The sequence below is a fragment of the Trifolium pratense genome, linkage group LG6 (genome assembly GCF_020283565.1).
Source record: "Trifolium pratense cultivar HEN17-A07 linkage group LG6, ARS_RC_1.1, whole genome shotgun sequence".
Taxonomy (NCBI): Eukaryota; Viridiplantae; Streptophyta; class Magnoliopsida; order Fabales; family Fabaceae; genus Trifolium; species Trifolium pratense.
In genome coordinates, this window is record NC_060064.1 from 33,812,586 (window position 1) to 33,835,364 (window position 22,779).

Consider the following 22,779-nt stretch of genomic DNA (forward strand, 5'->3'; position numbering starts at 1 on the left):
ATATATATATATATATGGGGGCTGCTAACTTAGACCCAGTTGGGTCTAAGTTAGCAAGGTGCACCTTTTGAGTTGGACAAAAATACCCATGTTTTTAATTTTTGAAAGAATTGAGCAACAGGGGCATTTCTGTAATTTTCTGCAATTTTACACGCGCCCCCCACTTCTTTTTCCCCCCCCCCCCAGACACGTGGCAGCTTCTCATTTGACAAAAATCGCGCGCGTGCATCACACGCGCCGACAGGCGCGCGTGGTGGAAAGGATGACGCGGAGAGAGAAAGCCTTTTGAAAAGGCAGGCCACGTGTCAGCATATGATTGGCTGCGTTAATTTTTTTTCATTTAATACTTTAAACACGATTATTTCGTCGTAAATTAATTTTTTATTTTTTAATTTTTATACCAAAATTCATAATTTTTTTTCTCTACAAATAGAGACTTGGTTCGTTTGATTTGGACACCGAAAAAAAAACCCAATTTTTCACTACTTTAAACTCGATTATTTCGTCGTAAATTAATTTTTTATTTTTTATTTTTTATACCAAAATTCATAATTTTTTTTTCTCTACAAATAGAGACTTGGTTCGTTTGATTTGGACACAAAAAAAAAAACGCAATTTTTCACTACCTTAATCTCATTTTTCACTACCTTACATCAACTCACTGAAACCATTCTACCAGAAAAATGGTTTCGGAGTACAAATCTCTGAAACCATTCTACAAGCTAAATGGTTTCAGAAGCAAATAACTAATAATCAACTTACTGAAACCATTTTACCAGCAAAATGGTTTCAGATTACAACTCTCTGAAACCATTCTACCAGATAAATGGTTTCAGAAGCAAACACAATTAATAAATTACTCACTGAAACCATTCTACCAGTAAAATGGTTTCAGAATACAACTATGTGCAACCATTGGTTTCAGAAGCAAATAACTAATAATCAACTTACTGAAACCATTCTACCAGCAAAATGGTTTCAGATTACAACTCTCTGAAACCATTGTACCAGATAAATGGTTTCAGAAGCAAACACAATTAATAAATTACTCACTGAAACCATTCTACCAGTAAAATGGTTTCAGAATACAACTATGTGCAACCATTCTACAAGCTAAATGGTTTCAGAAGCAAATAACTAATAATCAACTTACTGAAACCATTCTACCAGCAAAATGGTTTCAGATTACAACTCTCTGAAACCATTGTACCAGATAAATGGTTTCAGAAGCAAACACAATTAATAAATTACCCATTGAAACCATTCTACCAGTAAAATGGTTTCAGAATACAACTATGTGCAACAATTCTACCATTCTACCAAAAATAAAAAATAAAAAATTAATTTACGACGAAATAATCGAGTTTAAAGTAGTGAAAAATTACATTTTTTTTTCGGTGTCCAAATCAAACGAACCAAGTCTCTATTTGTAGAGAAAAAAAAATTATGAATTTTGGAATAAAAAATAAAAAATAAAAAATTAATTTACGACGAAATAATCGAGTTTAAAGTATAAAATGGAAAAAATCACGCAGACCCATTCATATGCTGACACGTGGCTGCCTTTTCAAAAGCAAAATTTTCTCTCTCCAGCTTATAATCTAGTGTGGCGCAGACAGGATGATCTGATAGATCAGGATGATCTGGGCTGTCTGATTGATCAGACAGTCTTAATGAGATCACATCTTGGCTGTCTGATGGAAATCAACGGTCTGTAACCATGGTCCTTCCGTACGCGCGCGACACTGGATCCACGTCTATTAATTGTTTAAGAAGGTGGGGCGCGTTTTGTTATTTTTTTTTTATGTAAAATAACAGAAATGCCCCTGTTGCTCTATTCTTTCAAAAATTAAAAGAATGGGTATTTTGGTCCAATTGAAAAGGTGCACCTTGCTAACTTAGACCAAACTAGGGTCTAAGTTAGAAAGCCCCTATATATATATATATATATATATATATGGGGCTGCTAATTTAGACCCAGTTGGGTCTAAATTAGCAAGGTGCACCTTTTCAGTTGGACCAAAATACCCATTCTTTTTAATTAATTAACCAAATTACCATCAATGGACGCGGATTCAGTGTCGCGCGCGTACCGCATGACCATGGTTACAGGCCGTTGATTTCCATCAGACGGCCAAGAGCTGATCTCATCAAGACTGTCTGATCAATCAGACAGCCCAGATCATCCTGATCCATCAGATTCCAGCGCGTGCACCACACTGGATTACACCCTGGAGAGAGAAGAATCTGCTTTTTAAAAGCAGGACACGTGGCGTGTTCTGATTGACTGCGTATTTTTTTTTCCATTTAATACTTTAAACTCAATTATTTCGCTGTAAATTAATTTTTTATTTTTTTATTTTTATACCAAAATTCATAATTTTTTTTTATCTACAAATAGAGACTTGGTTCGTTTGATTTGGACACCGAAAAAAAACCCAATTTTTTACTACCTTCATCTCATTTTTCATTACCTTACATCAACTCGCTGAAACCATTCTATCAGGAAAATGGTTTCAGAGTACAACTCTCTGAAACCATTTTACCAGCTAAATGGTTTCAGAAGCAAATAACTAAGAATCAACTCACTGAAACCATTCTACCAGCAAAATGGTTTCAGAATACAACTCTCTGAAACCATTGTACCAGCTAAATAGTTTCAGAAGCAAACAATTAAGAAATTACTCACCGAAACCATTCTACCAATAAAATGGTTTCAGAATACAACTATGTGCAACCATTCTACCAATAAAATGGTTTCAGAATGGTTTCAGAAGCAAACAATTAAGAAATTACTCACTGAAACCATTCTACCAGTAAAATGGTTTCAGAATACAACTATGTGCAACCATTCTACCAGCTAAATGGTTTTACAGTATTATACAAAGATAATTAAAGGTAGTAAAAAATTGGGTTTTTTTTTCGGTGTCCAAATCAAACGAACCAAGTCTCTATTTGTAGATAAAAAAAAATTATGAATTTTGGTATAAAAATAAAAAAATAAAAAATTAATTTACAACGAAATAATTGAGTTTAAAAGTATTAAATGGAAACAAAACACGCCAACCAACCAGCAGTTGACACGTGTCCTGCTTTTTTAAAAATAAAATTTTCTCTCTCCAGACGTGAGCCAGTGTGGTGCACGCGCTGGCTTATCATGGATCTGGATGATCTGGGCTGTCTGATTGATCAGACAGCCATGATGAGATCATCTCTTGGCCGTCGGATGGAAATCAACGGTCTGTAACGGTGGTCTTGCGGTAGGCGCGCGACACGGGATCCGCGTCAATATGATTTTTTTATTTTTTTTTAAAAAAAGAAAGGGTATTTTTGTCCAACTGAAAAGGTGCACCTTGCTAATTTAGACCCAACTAAGGTCTAAATTAGCAATTGCCTATATATATATAAATTGTAATTTTTTGAGTGCTAACTAATTGAGTACTATGTAATTTTTTGAGTACTAACTAATTTAGTACTATGCATACATTATGATATATTATAATTATAATTATTAATTAAATTTTAAAAGTTTGAACCCCCTAGTCCAGGTTCCTGGCAACGCCACTGCCTTCCAAAGATACTAGCGAGGCTCGAACTCGGGACCTCTCGAATTCAAAACCTATCTTTTTACCAATAGAACAAGCCTTTGGAATAGCTGAATTAATACTTAATACTTATTTAAAACTCAAGGACAAATACGTTGTTTCTCTATAAATAATAGTCCAAATAATCATATGAACTAGTAAACAAACATAGTATATACTAAGCCTTAACATGAAGAAACAAAACCTTATACTATCACTAATAGTAATAGGATTAAAAACGACAAATTGGTTCTCCTCCAAAGTCCAAACCAAATAAGTCAGCCAAAATATTACTTTTTATTTTACAAAAGCCAAACATATAGGAAAGTGAGGCATTAAATTTCGATTTTTCTGAACAATCTATTTTAGGAGAATCTCATTAACCACTTAATAAACTTAATTTGGTTTTAATTTTTTCCTTCTAATTACCTTAAATAATGGTTGGTAGTTTACCCAAAAATATTCAATGAAAATTATCCATGTAAATAAATTGATAAAGTGGAGCAAAATTTAACTTGCGGGTATTATTCCGATCTACAACTTTGGTTTATAGTAGCAATGGTGAATCAATGGAAGATAGTTTCGAACTTTTTGACGATGGTTTTTGGCAGGATTCCACGTCTTCAGCCATATCGGTATCAGTCAGGAGTGTACCTGTTGTTGGGTCAGGAAAGGGCAGCCGGGAGATCATTCACATTAAGCTTAAGAACAACTTCACAAGTGTTGGACAACACACTAAACCAAAACCTTAAGGTGTTAGGTTTATAGGTCATCTCACTTATAAAATGTTCAACCTCCACTCCACAACAATCTGCCACAACAATCTCCCCCTCAAGTGTGAGTCATTCAATTCTTTATGTTCCCCCTCAAGCGGAAGCTTTTTGAGCTACACTACACTTGCACCGCTGATGCCGCTGCCATCGGGACATGCCTCCTGACCACCTTTGTCAGGAAGACTTTCGATACAAGGAGCCGGTCGAACCCTTTGTCGAACTATCGGCTCTGATACCACTGTTGGGTCACGAGGGGGCAGTCGGGGGATCATTGAGCTTAAGAACAACTTCACAAGTGAGTTGGACACCACAGTTTAACTCAACTTTAAGATGTTAGGTTGGGTACGTCCTCTCACTTATAAAGTATTCAACCCCACTTTTCTAAATAATGTGGAACTTAACTCACACTTTTCAAATGACCTGCAAATTATCAGAATCTCAAGTTAATTAGTATGTTATTAAGGTGGGGGTTTACTTTAGAATGAAGTATATCTTGAGAGGTGGTGATCTAATAGTTATAACTATACATTGTCCTCTTTTTTTTTATTTTAAGGAAAATGCTAAATAGTGCTCCCGGGACACTGGTTAAGCAAATAAATAAGGAAATTATGCCTTGAAACATGTGCATTCAATACATTGAATGTGTAAAATATTCTCTTATCAACATTAATTTTATACTTTATTTCTTTTTTGAGTATGCTTAACAAGTGCCCCGGGGACACTGATTAGCATGACTTTTTTTAATTGCACCAGATGAGTTACTAAGAATGACCCAAGAAAGCATATAGTGTAGTCATTTAATTTCTTGGACTCCTAGTTTTTTTTTTTTCTTGGACTCCTAATTGTGCACCGACAAATTTAACTTTTAAATATAAAAGGTCGGTGCTGGCAATTTAGTGGACTTGTGGGGGGCAGAGAGACTTGTCTTGAATGTGTTAAGGGTAAATTTGGATTAACATCATCGGAGGTAGAGCTACAATTGAAGGGATATGAGGTAAAATTTTCACATTATTGGCATCACTCCATGAGTAATTCTTATATGGACCCAAAAATCTGGACCAATTTCTTGATCGCACACATAAAAAAAATAGAAAAACTAATAATTAAATAATACTCTATGTGCGCCAAATGACTTGAAAATAATCAATAATTGACTTTGAACTAACACTCGCACAGAGTTAATCATTAAAAAATCATATGTTTTATTTTTATTTTTTTTTTGGTACATAATCATAATTTTTATTATTATATTACATATATAGTAAAAAAAATGTGTTTGTAATTCAAAATAGTTGTATTTTTTTTTAAAATAAAATAGAAATTGTGTATTTTTTGTATTAATACATACATATAAAATTAACTTTATTTAGGAAAATGTCATTTCCTTTAGACAATGTTTTGTCACCAAATTATTGATTTTCATTTAAAAAAAATAAGTGAATTCAAATGGACCCTAAATACTAGTAGGAGGCTTTTAACTTGATCAAGAAAGAAATTAAGAAAGAAAAGCCCACTCGTTTGGTTGAGTGTAAAGAAAGAAGAAGGAAAAAAAATTACGAATTTTAATGGATGAATTAGTCTAAGTTCATTCATTGAAATCCGTAATTTTCTTTCCTTCCTCTTTCTTTTCTCAATCAACATTTAATATTGTAGTTAACTAATGAACTCATTATGTCAAAAAAAAAAAAAACCCCTAATGAATTCATAACTCATGGACATAATTTATTTCTCCCGATAATTACTTGAAGAAAAAGAAATCCCCAAAAGCTATTAATCAATACATCTGCTAACTTTCAAATTCAACACAAATACGATAATGATATTTCTCATGATAATGATATTTTAATATAATTGGGACCTTGTAAAATACCTATCAAGCATGATATTTGATATATAATTGATATTTCTTATGTCGGTTTAGAAGACTTATCTGTTGGGACCAATGACTTAGAACCAAACATTAGGCGTGATTTGAGAATCTTGTAGAAAGCATCTATGTGCAGATATATACCATAAAATAGCTTTCTTTCTTAGGTAATGAAGCCATAAACAAAAATCTAAAAATTTCACATTAAGCTAATCATTAACTACTACTATTAAAAGTATTTACATGCAACTCATCCATCAATGACACAACTGACAAGGCTATGATTTAAGATTTTTTCTGGGCAAATTTGTTATATTGTTTATATGTTGCTTTCCATTTTTCTTGTTTGAATTAATTAAGAAGATTGTTTTGTTTTATGTACTATTTTCATTTCCATTGATTTTCACATCTCATGTTTGTTTATGATTGGTGTTATATATAAGCCAACACTATCCTAGATTTGAATATTTAGTTTAGCTTAATTAACAGCACACAGTCGATACATCTGAATGATTGAAATTTTAGATTTTAAATTTTTAGAATTTATTTTTAAATTTTAATTTACAATTTATATCGTTTGATCTTAATCGAATGATATAAGTGTAAGTGACTGTTGCAATCATGTGATTGTGACTAAACACAACCCACAATTATTTTTGATAAAGGGTTATCAACAATCATATATATGGATAACCTCTTGCTGGTCATTGTTAGATGTCAAAACTTGGAAAACCTTTTGATCACGAAGCACATTTAGTAGCATTTCCATGCATGATTAGAAAAGAAGTGTAGTTTGGAAAAGTATATTCACACCTTTCCTCTTGTGTTTAACAAACTTGTCGATTGGTGGATATGTTTTAGTTTGTAATTATGGGACAATTTTATTTACATTGGAGGTTAGGCCTAACTCATATTTACAAAATTTGTTTGTAAGTTGTAGATCGTTTCTTACTTATAAATTTTAGTCCAGGCCAATTCACATCCGATATTGGACTTCTTAGGAAAAACATAAATCATTGTTAAAATATATTTTCATTAATATGGTTGACAAATATAGTAATTAGATGCAATAAACTATGATTTTCTCTCTGCTATTAAAAATGATTTTTTTTAAAGCTAATTAAAATAGATATTTGCATGACAAAGAGATTTTTGAGTAAAACTTGCACACAAATATAAATAAATGATGTTTTTACGAAAATCTTAAACAAAACATTCGGTGTCGTCGCGTCGTACGTAAACGTCTAACATCTTCTACTTGCCCAATTCTTGTTGGTGTCCAAATGTGTAATTGCAGTTACATTTCCGCGAAAGTAAGGCTATTTAATGATTTTGTAAATCCTTGTTTGGCCAAATTAAACTGAGTTACGATCTTCTCCATTTTTTATTTTTTCCATTTTTTTCATTATTATATAGTTTTGGAAATATAATTAAATACAAAAGTGTGACATTAAATGAGTCCAAATATTTTTTATATATATATATATATACCCCAAAACATTTAAAAACTTTGATAATAGAAGAAAGAAAGAATAAAAAATGGAGAGATTCCAACTCAAACCTGGTACAACAATTATTATTTACAAATGGTGGGATTAGTAAGATATATCCATATATCTCATATAAAACTTTGCTACAAATGATATGCTTTTTTTTTTTTTTTTTTTTACTTAACTACAAATAATATGCTTGAGTAGTTAATTTAACGATAATTAATGAATAATGATTATGCATGGTTTTCTATGAACCTTATTTCTTCTTACTTTCCTACCCACCTTAGCCAAATGATTGAGACAAACACAAACAGCACAAAATTTATAAAGCCATGAAGCAGACGTGATTTCATCTTAACAGCGTGGCTTTTAAGCGGGCTTTTCTTTCTTGTGATGGTTAGATTTTTTTTTTCAAGTACAAGAAAAAATTTAGAAAAATAAATAGGTATTACACTCTATGAGAACCTCACAATCTCTAAGATAAGAGAAGAAAACAAACAAATAAAGCTACATATCTTGTTTTCATAGGATAAAATTTCTAACTGAGTTCATATTTATAGTTAGAATAATTTTTTTAACTAAAGAGACCTAACCTCTGTTTGGCAAAAATAGCTTTTGGCTGAGAAGCTACTGACTTCTGACTTCTAGCTCAAAAGCTACTTGAAATAATGTTAAGAAGTCCCACATCGGTTGAGAGATGGCCAGGCAATCCTCACCTTACAAGCCGGTTTTGTGAGGATGAGTTAGGCCCAATACTCATTTCTAAGATGGTATCAGAGCCTCTCCACGATCTGTTGGACCACCCGATATCGGGCCACCTACCATTTATATCCGCGTACCAAGCCCAATAGCGCTGGACGCGAGGGGGTGTGTTAAGAAGTCCCACATCGGTTGAGAGATGGCCAGGCAATCCTCACCTTACAAGCCGGTTTTGTGAGGATGAGTTAGGCCCAATACTCATTTCTAAGAAATAACTTCTGAAAAAGAAGCTAAAAGTCAGTAAAAGAAGCTAAAAGCTCTTTCTGAAAAGACCGTTACCAAACATGTCTTTTAGCTTATAAGACAAAAGCTAGAAGCTAAAAGCTAGCTTCTTTGCCTTGCCAAACAGACCCATAATATGATAACTGATAAGTTTCAGGATTAACTTATTATATCTTTTTATCTCATCAAACACTGAATTGTGACAAATATATTTATCATATCTTGTCTCTTATCTTGATCAAATGACCCATAATTAGTTTCTTTCTTGATTAAGTTAAAAGCCTCCTAGTAGCATTCAGTTAAAAATTTCTCTTTACCCCCTACGATTCTCTCAGACTCCTCGAATTTTCTTTTTTACCTTTTAGAATTATTCAAAATCTATTTTTTGAAGTAAACTTTTTCTGAATTTTTCTTTTTGTGTTTAATTTATATATTTTTTCATCTAAATCTTATGTTTTTATGTCAATCTTTGTTGTATGCCGTTATAGGCTTATATTGTTTGAAGTTATTTTTAATGAGACATGTTAAGTTTTTTTTTTTAGTGTATTTTAATGAGATATATTTTTTTTATGCATACCTCAATGTTTCGGATTCTAATTTCAAAATTAATTTACATTTTCAACTATTTTGAAACATAGAATACGAACCTATAAAAGGTCTTGCATCAAATAGTTTTTTTTTTTTTTACAATAAAACATCAAATACTCAAAATAGTTATTTGATTGACATTCTAAGATCTTGCATCGAATAGAATAAAATTATTATAATCTATTGACAATAACCCGCATCATAAGAAAGCATCATTAAAAGTTTGAAGAAATGCTCATATCACATCTAAAAATTTAATTTTGAAAGAGTATCGTCAATATTTGATTGATGGTTGCATCTAATTAATGGGTTTTGTCTAAGGTTAAATGAAGCTAATACAACAATCTAGAGGATAAACCTACATATGAAAATGACAACTCGAATAATTAATGGAACAATGCTATGGGAAAATAATAGGAGAAGTGATGAAACGAAACCGAAAGACATACAGTGAAGGAATATTATGAAGGTTTGACAATATAAATGAGACCCAATCTTTAAATTATATGGAAAACCATATAAACATTTGAGATTAATTATTACTCTTTTTACATATATATTATGCTACATTAATTACCTCGGTTGGTTTATCCTTCATACAATTATAGACCATTTTTGGCTAATAGTTAAATTATTTTTTTTGTTAAATTGTATTTTTAGCACTTTAATTTTCACAAACTTGCGATTTTAGTCCCTTAACTTTCATAATAGCACTTTAGGCATCTAACTTTCACAAACTTATAATTTTAACCTCTAACTTTAGCTTCCGCTCTACTGATTTTGATCAAGTCAACACGCATGTGACAAATGTCTTACATATCACATCAGCTTGTCTTGTCACATGGACAATGTCTCACATGCTATTTCAACATGACTTGCCAAACATGTTGATGTGACATGTGAATCATTATCCACGTGACAAGACTTGGTGTTATTTGCCACATGAATGCATGGCAAGTTATGAAAATTATAGGCCAAGAGTTTATAAAGTTTTTTTGAAGCAGAGTGAAAGTTAAGGAGGCAAAAATATAATTTAGCCAATATTTTTAAAGTTAGACAAACTTTAAAATATCTTTACAAATATCTATAGAATAAAATGTGATGGCATGCATTTGTAAAAAATTGATTGGATACAAATTAAATCCTAAACTTGCATATTCCATGTACTATTCCATATGTAAGTATTGGTGTATAAATGATATTCATATAAAAGTGAACAGTCAATAAAGGACAAGAATAAAAATATGAAAGAAGGAAAAGGACATGAGTGCCCTCAAGTAATGAGTTTGAGATGATGCCATGCATCCATTAGTGGGAATCTCAAGAGAAGTCATTTCTGTCTCTTTGCCTCTCTTTTGGCTTTTAAACAATTCACTTCCTAGCTAACTTTCTCTCATCATCACTCAAACTAAACAATACTTACTTCCTTCTCTCAACACACACATACATCATGTCTATTCACTTCTCCACCCACTACCACCTTCCCTCATTCTCTTCTTCTTCTAATTACAATTTCTCTTTTCCATCTAATTTTTCTTCTTCTTCTTCTCCTTCTTCTCTCTTCTTTCATCTTTTCTCCAAATCCTCTCTAGGTAAGTGTAATATTCAATTCAATATCCATTAATTTCTTATATATATGGTGGTGAATAATAAACGTGCATGTTGTGTGTTTCTCTTAATTATAAACCATAAAGAAGTTTTGTCTTTTTTATTTATTTATTAATTTTTAAGTTGTATATATTGATTTTCTTTCTTTTATATGGCATGTTAGTTTCTTCATGGGGACATTATTGTATAACTCAATCTTTTTTAATATTTAACCACAAAGTTACATGCTAATTAATTATATAAGAAATTAAAGCTAACATCCAAATTAAATGGAACATAATCAAAGAATTATTCATCATATTATTATTATTATTTTTATTATTATTTGTTACTTAACTTCAACCTTACTTCTTGGTAAGTAAAATAAAAAATTCCTCCCCTAGCATATTTACATATACATGGCTTCTTTTGTTTTATGTAAAAGAGCAAAATAAACTAATTTATTCTTACAAAAATAAACCAATTTAATTAAGAACTTAATTAACTTACTTAAGAACATAGTCATTTTGGCTCTATGACTTTCTCAGCTTTCAAGATTTCATTAACACAAGCATGCCACAGTTGTGAGATGCTTACTTGTATTTTGTATTTTCCTTAACCCAAAAAGAAAAGGACATTAAAAGTAAAAAATATTACTTCACTTCCAAAACCAACAAAATTAATCTTATTTTATACTATTATTATATATAGGTGCTGTGTCCTTTGTGGTTAAAGACAAACAAGAGAAAAGATGCAGAGCTATATCCAAATCAAGAATTCAAGGTATATATGTAGTTGAGATTCTTAAACATACATATGTAAAATGGTCATTGGTGCCGCTTAAATAATTTAAGGAGTTTAAATCTTAACAGTAAAATGATCATTAATACTGCTTGAATTAATATTCACCAATTTTTTTTTAGAAAAAGTTAAATAATTTAATATTTCTTTTTGCAGAATATTCAGAAGTATTTCAAACTAATGTAGCAACTTTAAAGTTGAGTGAGATTAATGTGGAGGATGACATAATCACTCATGAGGAGGAGGAACAAGATATTAGGGTACTTTTAAGATTAAATTAATATTTATTTAGAGTTTTTTTGTTTTATTTTCTGTTTTATTCCTTTTTCGATTAGACTTTCTAATATATTCTTTTCTAATGCCTTTTTATTTGGTTACTACAACTCATTAATTAATATTTTCTCTATTTTAAAATTGATGTCAATAAAAATTGATGTATTTAATTTAAAATTTAAACTAACTATATTTATTTTTGTGACTCATTTTTATTTATATTTTGAAACAGATCGAGTATATTTTTAATTTTGTTTTCATATACTTTTGGTTACGGAAATTCATTAATTAATATTAATATTTTTATTAACAAAAAAGGTGGGTTTAGTGAACAAAATCAAATCAATATTGAGTTCATTGGAAGATGGAGAGATAAATATATCAGCTTATGATACTGCTTGGGTTGCTCTTGTTGAAGATGTTCATGCTAGTGGCACACCTCAATTTCCTTCTAGTCTAGAATGGATTGCGAAAAATCAACATCAAGATGGTTCATGGGGCGATCGTCAATTATTTTCGGCTCATGATCGAATCATTAACACATTGGCTTGTGTTATTGCATTAAGATCATGGAATATGCACCCGGAAAAGTGCGACAAAGGTAATATACATTAGTCTTGTTATCAAAGTTTTAATTGCATTCTTGGTCGCAATTCTTTATACTATAATTGTGGTCAAATGTAGTTTATATTGTTTTAATTGTGCTCGCGTAGACATAAAAATGTTATTTGTTTGACATATGGTATCTTTAAAATTTGTTAAATCAATTTTTAATATTAATATCATATCATATGTGTATTTAGGAATGGCATTTTTTAAAGAAAACCTTGGCAAGCTTGAGAATGAGAATGAGGAGCACATGCCAATTGGGTTTGAAGTTGCTTTCCCTTCACTTCTTGAACGAGCTAGAGGATTGAACATTGATGTGCCAAATGACTCTCCTATATTGAAAAACATTTTTGCAAAGAGAGATGAAAAACTCACAAGGTATACCTTTTTATATATTTTTTGGGGGAAAACTCAAGGTACCTTAGTTGTAGTCATAATTATGTTTGGGTCATGCCCATATCTATTTTCATTATTGATTCTAAAAGTAACCTTATCTTGCAATCAGGGAAATCAATTTAAAGTAATTTCTTAGTCCCACAATGATTGATTTATTTGATCATTTATACAAATTAAAAAATAAAAATAAAAATATAGATGAAAGAGTGATGGTTTCACTTTTACTAAATTACTCTTATTATTAAATATTAATGTATTTATAATTATCATAATTGTATAAAATGAAAGAGATTGAATGCAAGTAATATTAATAAAAAAAATAAAGCATTAAACTTGAAAATATAAAAAATAATTTATTTTGAATTATATTTTTATAGATGAGTTTCTCATTGTGGGACAAATTGATTATATATTACAAGTCACAATTTTTTTTGTCGAGTAGTCTAGTGACAAGAAATTTCACCTTAAAAATGGATATAAGTGGAGTGTCCGAAACTCGAATCTCGACTCCTGCATATTTAACGCAATGTCCCTACCAGCTGAACAAACTCACGCGAACACTCACTATTTTTTTCTAAGTTGTGCAATAATTAACAAGTGTGTGTATAATTATTGTATTGTGTGGGGCTTGATATTGTGTTATGTTGGGATAGAATACCAAGAGAGATAATGCATAAAGTGCCTACAACTTTGCTCCATAGCTTGGAGGGAATGTCAGACTTGGATTGGAAACAACTTCTAAAATTGCAATCACAAGATGGATCATTCTTGTTTTCTCCATCTTCCACGGCGTTTGCATTGATGCAAACTAAAGATGAAAATTGCCTCAAATATTTGAACAATGCTGTAAAAAAGTTCAATGGAGGAGGTAAAGTGCTACTACTTATTTGCCTAATGTCACCTTTTCAATATTCATGCATACCATTTTTCTCAATGAAGTGTATTATATAATATAAGAAAGTTGATTGTTCTGGTAAACTCATAATTGTCTTTGCTTAAGTTGCTGCCATGTGTCCAAAGTAAGGGTAATTGGTGTCCAAAAATTTGGTAACTAAACTGAAAGTACATAAGTAACCAAGCCATCTAAGCCATATTCCATATTGTGACTTGTGAGTGCAAATGTTACTTTATTGAAAGACTTAGTTACTTTTGAAAACAAATGCATGTGACAATGTCCTTTATTTTGCAAGTTGTCATGGGTTTTCATGAATTATCCTTTGGAGGCAAACTATGATATTCAAATTTCAAATGAAACATATATTTTTATATTTATCCAGTATATGTGAGATAAGTTATAACTAATAAAAATTTCAAAAAATTATTTTACACGGGATAAATTCGAACTGATATATAAATTTTAACTATCATATACAGGATAAATTATTATTGAAAATAAAAGTTTAAAATAATTATCATATGTGAGACAAGTTCTTGCTAATAAAAATTTCAAAAAAATTATTTTACACGAGATAAATTATAACTGATATATAAATATGTTCTATGTAATTATTTCTTTCAATTTAAATATTTTATAATTGCAACCAATTTTGATCAAACTACAACTTAAAAAAATATCGTCGTAACGTTACGACCCGTGCGATAGCACGGGTCTCTTACTAGTGTTTTTAATATCTATATAATTTTTCCAAATTTTTTTAGTCCTTATACTTACTTTTTTGTCGCTATATTTTTAATTCGTAAAGAGTGACTAAAAACATGCACTTTTGTTGTATGACCGAAAAGTGGGTATGAGGATTAAAAAAACAAGTATAAATTTTTTAAAAATATATATTTAACTAGCGTGCCCTTAAGGCAATATATAACATTTTCCTATTAATATTCATCCAATAAAAATAGCTAACCACATTTTTGAAGTGCATTAACCATTTAAATTATTGTCAAATTTGTGTGTAAAAATATCAATTCTGTTTTTCTACATAATATATAATATCTTTACTAATTTGGGTTAATGGATTATTTTTTTGTTTATTTTCTTCTTCTTTTTTTTATAATGATTTTTTTTTTCAGTTCCAAATGTGTATCCAGTTGATTTGTTTGAACATATTTGGGTGGTCGATCGAATTGAACGTCTTGGAATATCACGATTTTTTCAACAAGAGATTAAAGATTGTATGAGCTATGTTTACAGGTAATTTATTTAACATTGACCCTCAAATTAATATTTTGCAATTAACTTTTTGAACATATAATTGTGTTTACAATGTATGATTAGTAGTTGCAATTTACAAAGTATAAATGATATTGTCAAAATAAAAATATGAAATTTCAGAAATTGGACTGAAAAGGGAATTTGTTGGGCAAGAAATTCAAATGTTCAAGATATTGATGACACAGCAATGGCTTTCAGATTACTAAGATTACATGGCCATCAAGTTTCAGCTAGTGAGTTTACTACACAATTATATATGTTATTTTTTACTAAATTAAATATATTTTAGTCCCTATAAAATTTACGATTTTTTAACCGTATAAAATTTACGATTTTTTTTATAGATGTGTTTAAGCACTTTGAGAGAAATGGTGAATTCTTCTGCTTTGCTGGTCAATGCACACAAGCTGTGACTGGAATGTATAATCTATTTAGAGCCACTCAAGTGTTGTTTCCAGGAGAAAAAATTCTTGAACATGCCAAACACTTCTCTTCCAAGTTTTTGAAGGAAAAGAGAGAAGCAAATGAACTAATAGATAAATGGATCATAATGAAAAATCTGCCTGAAGAGGTACGCAATTGATATCATAAAAGTGTAAATTAATAGTGCGCACATTATTGTTGCACCTCGTTAGACTCGTCCTTAGTCAATATATATATATATATATATAAGATAACATGTTAATATCATCATAGACTTGACCAAATTTTTAATGTGTGTTATTTGAAGGACAAAAATTTGGGATTTATGGGACCGCTTTAGGAGTTTAGAAATGTACTAATGTTATATAGGACCACATTGATGTACTATATATATGGTAATAGGTGACTAGAACTAAAAAATAAGGAGTGTGTGATCCTTAATTTGTTGGGCAGGTGGGTTATGCATTGGACGTGCCATGGTATGCAAACTTAGGTCGTGTGGAGACAAGATTCTACATTGATCAATATGGTGCTGAAAATGACGTTTGGATTGGTAAAACTCTTTATAGGTACTTTTTCACTCTACTCCTTTAACTAACATTCATGTATGTTATTCCAAAAAATCATTATTTTTATTTGATGAGTGCTAAAAGTACTCTCTAAGACACATTTATTTTTGAACGAACTCTAAGACAGATATTTAAACACTTTATTTTATTAAGTTAAAACAAATGTAGGTCGGTTCCGTGATATCTTAGTTCAGTTGGTAGGAACATTGCATTATATATGCAGGAGTTGAGGCTTGGACACTCCGCTTTTTTTTTAACAAGGATTGGACACTCCACTTATTCGCAATTTTTAGCCACTAAGTTACTAAACAAAAAAATGTAGGTCCAACAAATTAAATTTATATGAAACCCATATGATTTGGTGGGACTAAAATAAATTTCAATCAATAAAAAAATGTTGAAATATGTGTGTGAAAATTAAGTAAAAGCATTATTCTTTTATTTGTATGAAAATTATCAATCATGTTACTCACTATAGAACATAACTACATAAGAGAATATCCATTAGCAAGTCTCATAAACAAATGAGTAAAATACAACAAAAAAAACTAAGATGCTAACTTTTCAATGTCGTTAATGCTGTTCGTTTTCCAAAATTGCTCTTGACATTTATTAATGTATTCACTAATCACTTGCACGTAAGAGATGGAATTCTTGTGTTTGAATAAAACAAACATAGGGTAAGACAAAAGAAGAACCTTATTTTGATTTGAGGGACTTAAGGTAAGACAATTGGGTTGGTGGGTTTGACAAATTTTTTTGATTTATATTTTGAGAGAATCTCAAAGTTATGCGGAAGGAGTTTTTTTTTTTACACAACATGATTCGGTGCTTGGGGCCGTACGATTTTGATCAGGGGACTTAGATTTAAATTTAGAAAATTTTTAATTTTTCTAGATTTTTCGATCAAGATGGATGATTCTGTACAAACTAACTATGTGAATGCGTATTTGAAGTTCCTCATTTTATTTCTTCGAGGTTTTGAGATGTCTTTTGCGTGGAATGTAATCCCTCTTTATCTATCAGATGAAAACAAACTTAATAAAAATGCGTTATAAGACTATGCGGATTAATTTTAAAATTTGAACCTGAAATGTCATAATTGTGTGATTTTTAGTGATATATTTGTGTCTTCGTTTAAGACAAATAAATGGTTTATAGTTCATACAATTATATACTTTCTCTTGCAATTTTTTCATAAATTAAATTACTCTATTTTTTTTTCTTCAAAGGATGGCATATGTGAACAACAATAATTATCTCGAGCTTGCGAAATTAGACTACAACAATTGTCAAGCACAACATTTAACAGAGTGGAACATGATTCAAAAGTAAGGAGTTTTAAAATTTAGATTGCGCCTAACTCAACACTCTTTCTGCATTGAACTAACACTCATTGTTGCAATGATCACATTTATTAGATGGTACTCAGAATCTAGATTGGGAGAATTTGGATTGAGCAAAAGGGATCTTTTATTATCCTATTTTTTGGCAGCAGCAAGCATATTTGAGCCTGAAAGGTCTCATGAGAGACTTGCATGGGCCAAAACCACATCATTGCTTGGGACAATTACAGCCTATGCTAGTGATGAAGATTTGAGGAAAGATTTTGTGAATAAATTCAACGACTGCATCAACCGGCGAGACAATTCCATTGGCTGGTAAGTTAATTTATAGCGATTTCTTAAAATGTTAGTATTATTTGTTAGGTAAAGGGTGTAATTTATTAGTAGTAGGGCCAGGGGATCGAACACTGACCACTGGATCGAACACGGACCACCTCATTCTAATTATAAGGGCAAGTAAATTAGTTCTAGTTACAAGGAGCCAAAAACCTTAATTACTAAATAAATTTAAATTTTAAAAGACAATTATGTTATTATCAAAGGTTGTTTTTGTATTTTCAAAGATAGTACCAAATTTTCTTTCTATACTTTATGACTTTCTTTTTCTAAAAATAGTGAAACATATATGGCTAAATTTGTGCTATCATCATTATGCTACATGATAGTGGTTATTGACAGCTTATTGTTTTGTACATTTGAGAGTTTGTTGTATGCAACATATCCCTTTCAATTAATGCCAAAGTTTATGGGACCAACATTAGCCAAAGTTTTTCAATTCCCATGGTTACTTGCAATTTATTTTTTGCTTTTTAATTTACAATAATTTTCTAGAGTAGGCACCAAATTTCCTTGTCCACCTAAAGTGGATTGCAATCTTTTGTCAACTATTATTATATAAAAAATTTAATACATCCATGAATTAAATGGAAATAATATTAATACCATCTATTTTTATTTTTTTTTTGGTTATTATACCATCTATTTTTAAATTACTATGTAGTTTAGACTATAGAGAAATTGAATAGTATCATGTTATGTGTAGGAGGTTGAACAGGAACAAAACAGGACATGATCTTGCTGAGACACTTGTTGCAACTATAGATCAAATATCATGGGACATACTTTTGTCTTGTGGTCATGAAATTGGATATGATATGCATCAATGTGTGAGTCTTCCAATCCTCAATCCTTTCAATATTTACATGAATTTAGATGATTTGTTATTAGTTAACGTACTTTTGAGAAAATGTCAGAGTCTCAAAGTGATCAGTGGGGTAGTTAAGCCATGGGGCTCTTCCACTTAGTTTTGAGTTCTAACAATTTGTGTTCTCCTCATGTGCTTAAGTCCTAACAATTTATATTTTCATTGAGAGTTGGGCCACAGAAAGGACTACCTATCGGCCGGGTTAAGGTGTTCCACTGAATACTGATAGGTGGATGAAGCCGTCAAAGACGAAATGGCTATCATCGGGTCGGTGTCGATAGTGTGAAAGCCATCATGAATGTCAGCTCATAAAGGGCGTAACAATATTAGGAGTCTCACATCGAGTATATCAAAATACTCATTGTGGTACTAAAGCCATGACGCTCTCCCACCTATCGACAATTTTAGCACAACTTACAAATCCAAAACAACATGTCACAAACAATGAAACTTTGAGATCACACTATTTTGACATTTTCTTATTATCATATCTATCTATTATTAAAAGAAAAAAAAATCTTAAAGTGACACTACTATTTGATGTGATTAACATAGGATTTTCACAATAGAATAATAACTTAAAATAGGGTAAAACTATGTGATGCAAAATTTCCTCTTAACTAAAAAATAAAAATAAATACAACCCATTTGTATTTTTTGTTGAAAATATATTTTTTGCTAATGTAAATTATTTTTCACACTATCAATCCAACATAACTGTTAGATCATTGAAAACTTTTGATTTTAGTTATAAATATTTTTAAAATCACATATACAAATAGTTGTAATTTATGGACAACGTAAAATTTTGTACACCAACAATAATGTATGAAAATTAATCTTATTTTTTTAACATGATTTTATTTTTCCAATTGCTCCACCAATGTGGAATTGGCCCCAACTTGAAAAATAGAGAATCAAGTATCAATAGATCAATACAACCATCAAACCAAAGTATTGGTTCAAATGTGTTATGCATTTTGACTTTTTCTTTGGTATTATTGTAGTGGAAAAAGTGGCTTTCAAGCTGGCAAAGTGAAGGTGACAAATGTGAAGGAGAAGCAGAACTTTTGGTACAAATAATAAACCTAAGTGCTGGTCATTGGATTTCTGAGGATCAAATATTCAATCCACAATACAAGCATCTTCTTCAACTCACTAACACAATTTGCCATAAGCTACGTTGCTATCAAAAGGACAAGGTTAGTGACAATACAAGCATTTTATAAGATTCAAATTCTCCACGATTATGAAATTACACATTTGACACAATCATACGATTTAAATCATCAATCTAAAATAGGACGACACGTGTTCCCACTCTGATAAATTAAGTTAGAAATATAATGTTGAAACATGAATTGTCCTATCTTAATTGGACATTTTAGATAATCGACGACATAAATGTAGAGAATCTACTTTCATTCTATTATGTTCTAGGATAAAAATGAGCTGAAACTCTACTATTATCTACTTCCTATTATCTTCATATTTAGTGTTCACAAAATATATTGTGTGTCATAAAAAAAAGGCAAGATATGTAGTTTTCACAAAATACTCATAATTGAACTCATGTCACCACATAATTGAAATTCCAAATTCAACATCAACCATAAAGACCATAAATTTTGTCGATTAGTCTTGTGCCGCATTGTGTACAGTCTTCAAATTTAGCAAACCTTGCTATTCATGGAATGAAATATTTTTACAAAAAAATTTGTCATTTAGTCTTGTGCCGCATTATGTATAGTCTTCAATTTTAGCAGCAAAAAATAAAATAAAAAAGAACTATGGTATATTGTGGAGTGAAATATGAAATATAACATACTAAATTTTATCAACAAAAAAAAAAAACCTAAATTTCACATGATATTGTCAATGTTTTATAAATATTTTATGTCTGTCCATAAGTCATAACTCAACGATAAGAGACAAAGATAAGTAAAAGAGTTGTAACTTGTGTCATTCAAAAAATTATTAGTGTCATTAATAAAAATTGAATTTGCTCTTCTCTAAAAAAAAATAGTCCCGGTGAGCTTAACTCAGTTGATAGGGACATCGCACTATATGTGCAGGAGCCGGGGTTTGAACTTGAACACTCCATTTATTCACCTTTAAGGTGAAATTGCTAGACACTAGACTTGGCAAAAAAATTTTAAAAATCTACTTGATTTCTTATTTGCATTTTGTTTGAATAAAATTACCAGGGACTTAAGGCCAGCAGCTGCAATATGCATGAAAACATGACTACACCAGAAGCAGAGTCAAAAATGCAAGAACTTGTACAAATGGTGTTCCAAGAATCTCCAAATGACATTGATTTCAATATCAAGAATACTTTTTTAACAATTGCAAAGAGTTTTTACTATGCAGCTTTCTGTGATTCAAGGACCATCAACTTTCATATTGCAAAAGTTCTCTTTGATAAAGTTGTTTAATCAAATTTATTGCCTTCAATAGGTATTAGATTTCATCATTATTGTACATATATAATTTAATCTGATATTACATAATTGCCTCTGATGTGTTATTTAAAGAAGAGGAAAATATTAGTTTTTTTTTTTTGATAAGCGAGGAAAAATATCAGTTATTGTAATTCAAATGTGTAAATAATTTTATATGTCAATTAATTCACAAAAAAAAATGTATACAAATGTCAGTTTTTTTTAAAAAAATGAGTGCTTACTTGTGCAACTTAATTTAGTTTTATTGAGTATGTGCATTTCGGATTCATCAATTTCTTTTTCTACAATGTACTTTTGTTCTCTGCTATCATTAATTATCCTTTTTTTATTTTTTATTTTATTTTTCACCACCAGTTAAATCTGGTTCGGGGGTCAGTTCTGACATCAAGTGGTTTCGGCCCCCTCCCGATCGCAGTTGCGGGGGATCTAACCGCGGTCTTCCTTACCAAGTTCAGTGTCAATCACCACCGAACCAACTAACGATTGGTAATTATCCTTTTTTCTACTTGACCTATTGTTGATGTTTTATCTTTGCTGCATAATAATGGCTGGAAATTATAATCTAAATTTTGTCCCCTTTTATTTCATTATATATTTTCCATTTTAGAAATGAAACTATAAGTAAAGTTAAATGTTTGGGCCAATTTAAGCCCAATAACATAACAAACCTCTACAAATGGAAATTTTTAGGCCCAATACAATAGAAAATATAGGAAATTGCTATTCTCTCCCCCCTCTCCGTGCATTGCTCACAATTCTCCCAAATTTCTAAAATATACTTTCTGTTCTCTAACTACCAAAATGTATCTTTCAGTAAGTATTAGTGTATAAGATCGAGTTTGTCTTATATAATGATGCCTAACAAAGATATATATATATATATATATATATATATATATATATATATATATATATATATATATATATATATATAGAGTCAGGATCCATTGACACCAGGTGTCAAAGTTTAGTTTGACACCAAATCTCAACCGTATATTTTATTTAATCTAAGGCTTATAATGGTTTCTAAAATAAAACACTTTTATTTACGGTGTATGTTTCTCACTCAATCAATCTTACTGATCTCAATACCTAATTCCCCTTAAATTAGCAAAGTTTGGAAATATGTCTTCTCACCGATTTCAATAACACAATCATCACTGTACATACCTAGTATAAATACTTCTTGATCTTCGGTGCACTGAATTGGTAGAATTGGCAGCCATTCAAATTAATTTAAAGGGGTTTTCAATCTACCAAAACCATAAAACTAATTTTATGTATACGAACCCATAAAACTACTATCCCCATAAAACAAATTTTACCAATACTATAAATTTAAAACTACTATTCGCATATGATTTTAAGCAGTCATATCTTGAGAGTATTTTAATCATCCGATCATGGTTAAACTTAAACACTAAACTTCTATCGAAACAAGGAATTAACCAAGAGGGAATAGATATGCTGACAAAAATAATATTAACCGATGCGTGGTGTGCAAACAAATTTTCCAGAAGAGTATAAGGAATAATGATGCTGAAACTGTTGGAACATGATGAAGGAATAAGAGGAAACTTGGTATTGAAGTAAACACATTTGTTAGAACCATGTGTAGTGTGAATTGAAAAAAGGCTCTTTGAGTCCCAC

The 22,779-nt window shown here is 30.6% G+C and overlaps 1 protein-coding gene across 1 annotated transcript; it reads left to right on the top strand.

Annotated features, from left to right (window-relative positions):
- Positions 1-10,589: 10,589 nt before the first annotated feature.
- LOC123888694 (ent-copalyl diphosphate synthase, chloroplastic-like) lies at positions 10,590-21,367 on the top strand. The gene is made up of 15 exons (XM_045937816.1): positions 10,590-10,878; positions 11,585-11,656; positions 11,831-11,934; positions 12,266-12,548; positions 12,751-12,934; positions 13,606-13,820; positions 14,981-15,101; positions 15,243-15,355; positions 15,467-15,693; positions 15,999-16,114; positions 17,347-17,445; positions 17,536-17,775; positions 18,503-18,626; positions 19,672-19,866; positions 20,872-21,367. The coding sequence occupies exons 1-15, from the start codon at positions 10,737-10,739 to the stop codon at positions 21,100-21,102; spliced, it is 2,466 nt and encodes an 821-aa protein (XP_045793772.1). The 5' UTR covers positions 10,590-10,736; the 3' UTR covers positions 21,103-21,367.
- The last annotated feature ends 1,412 nt before the right edge of the window (positions 21,368-22,779 follow it).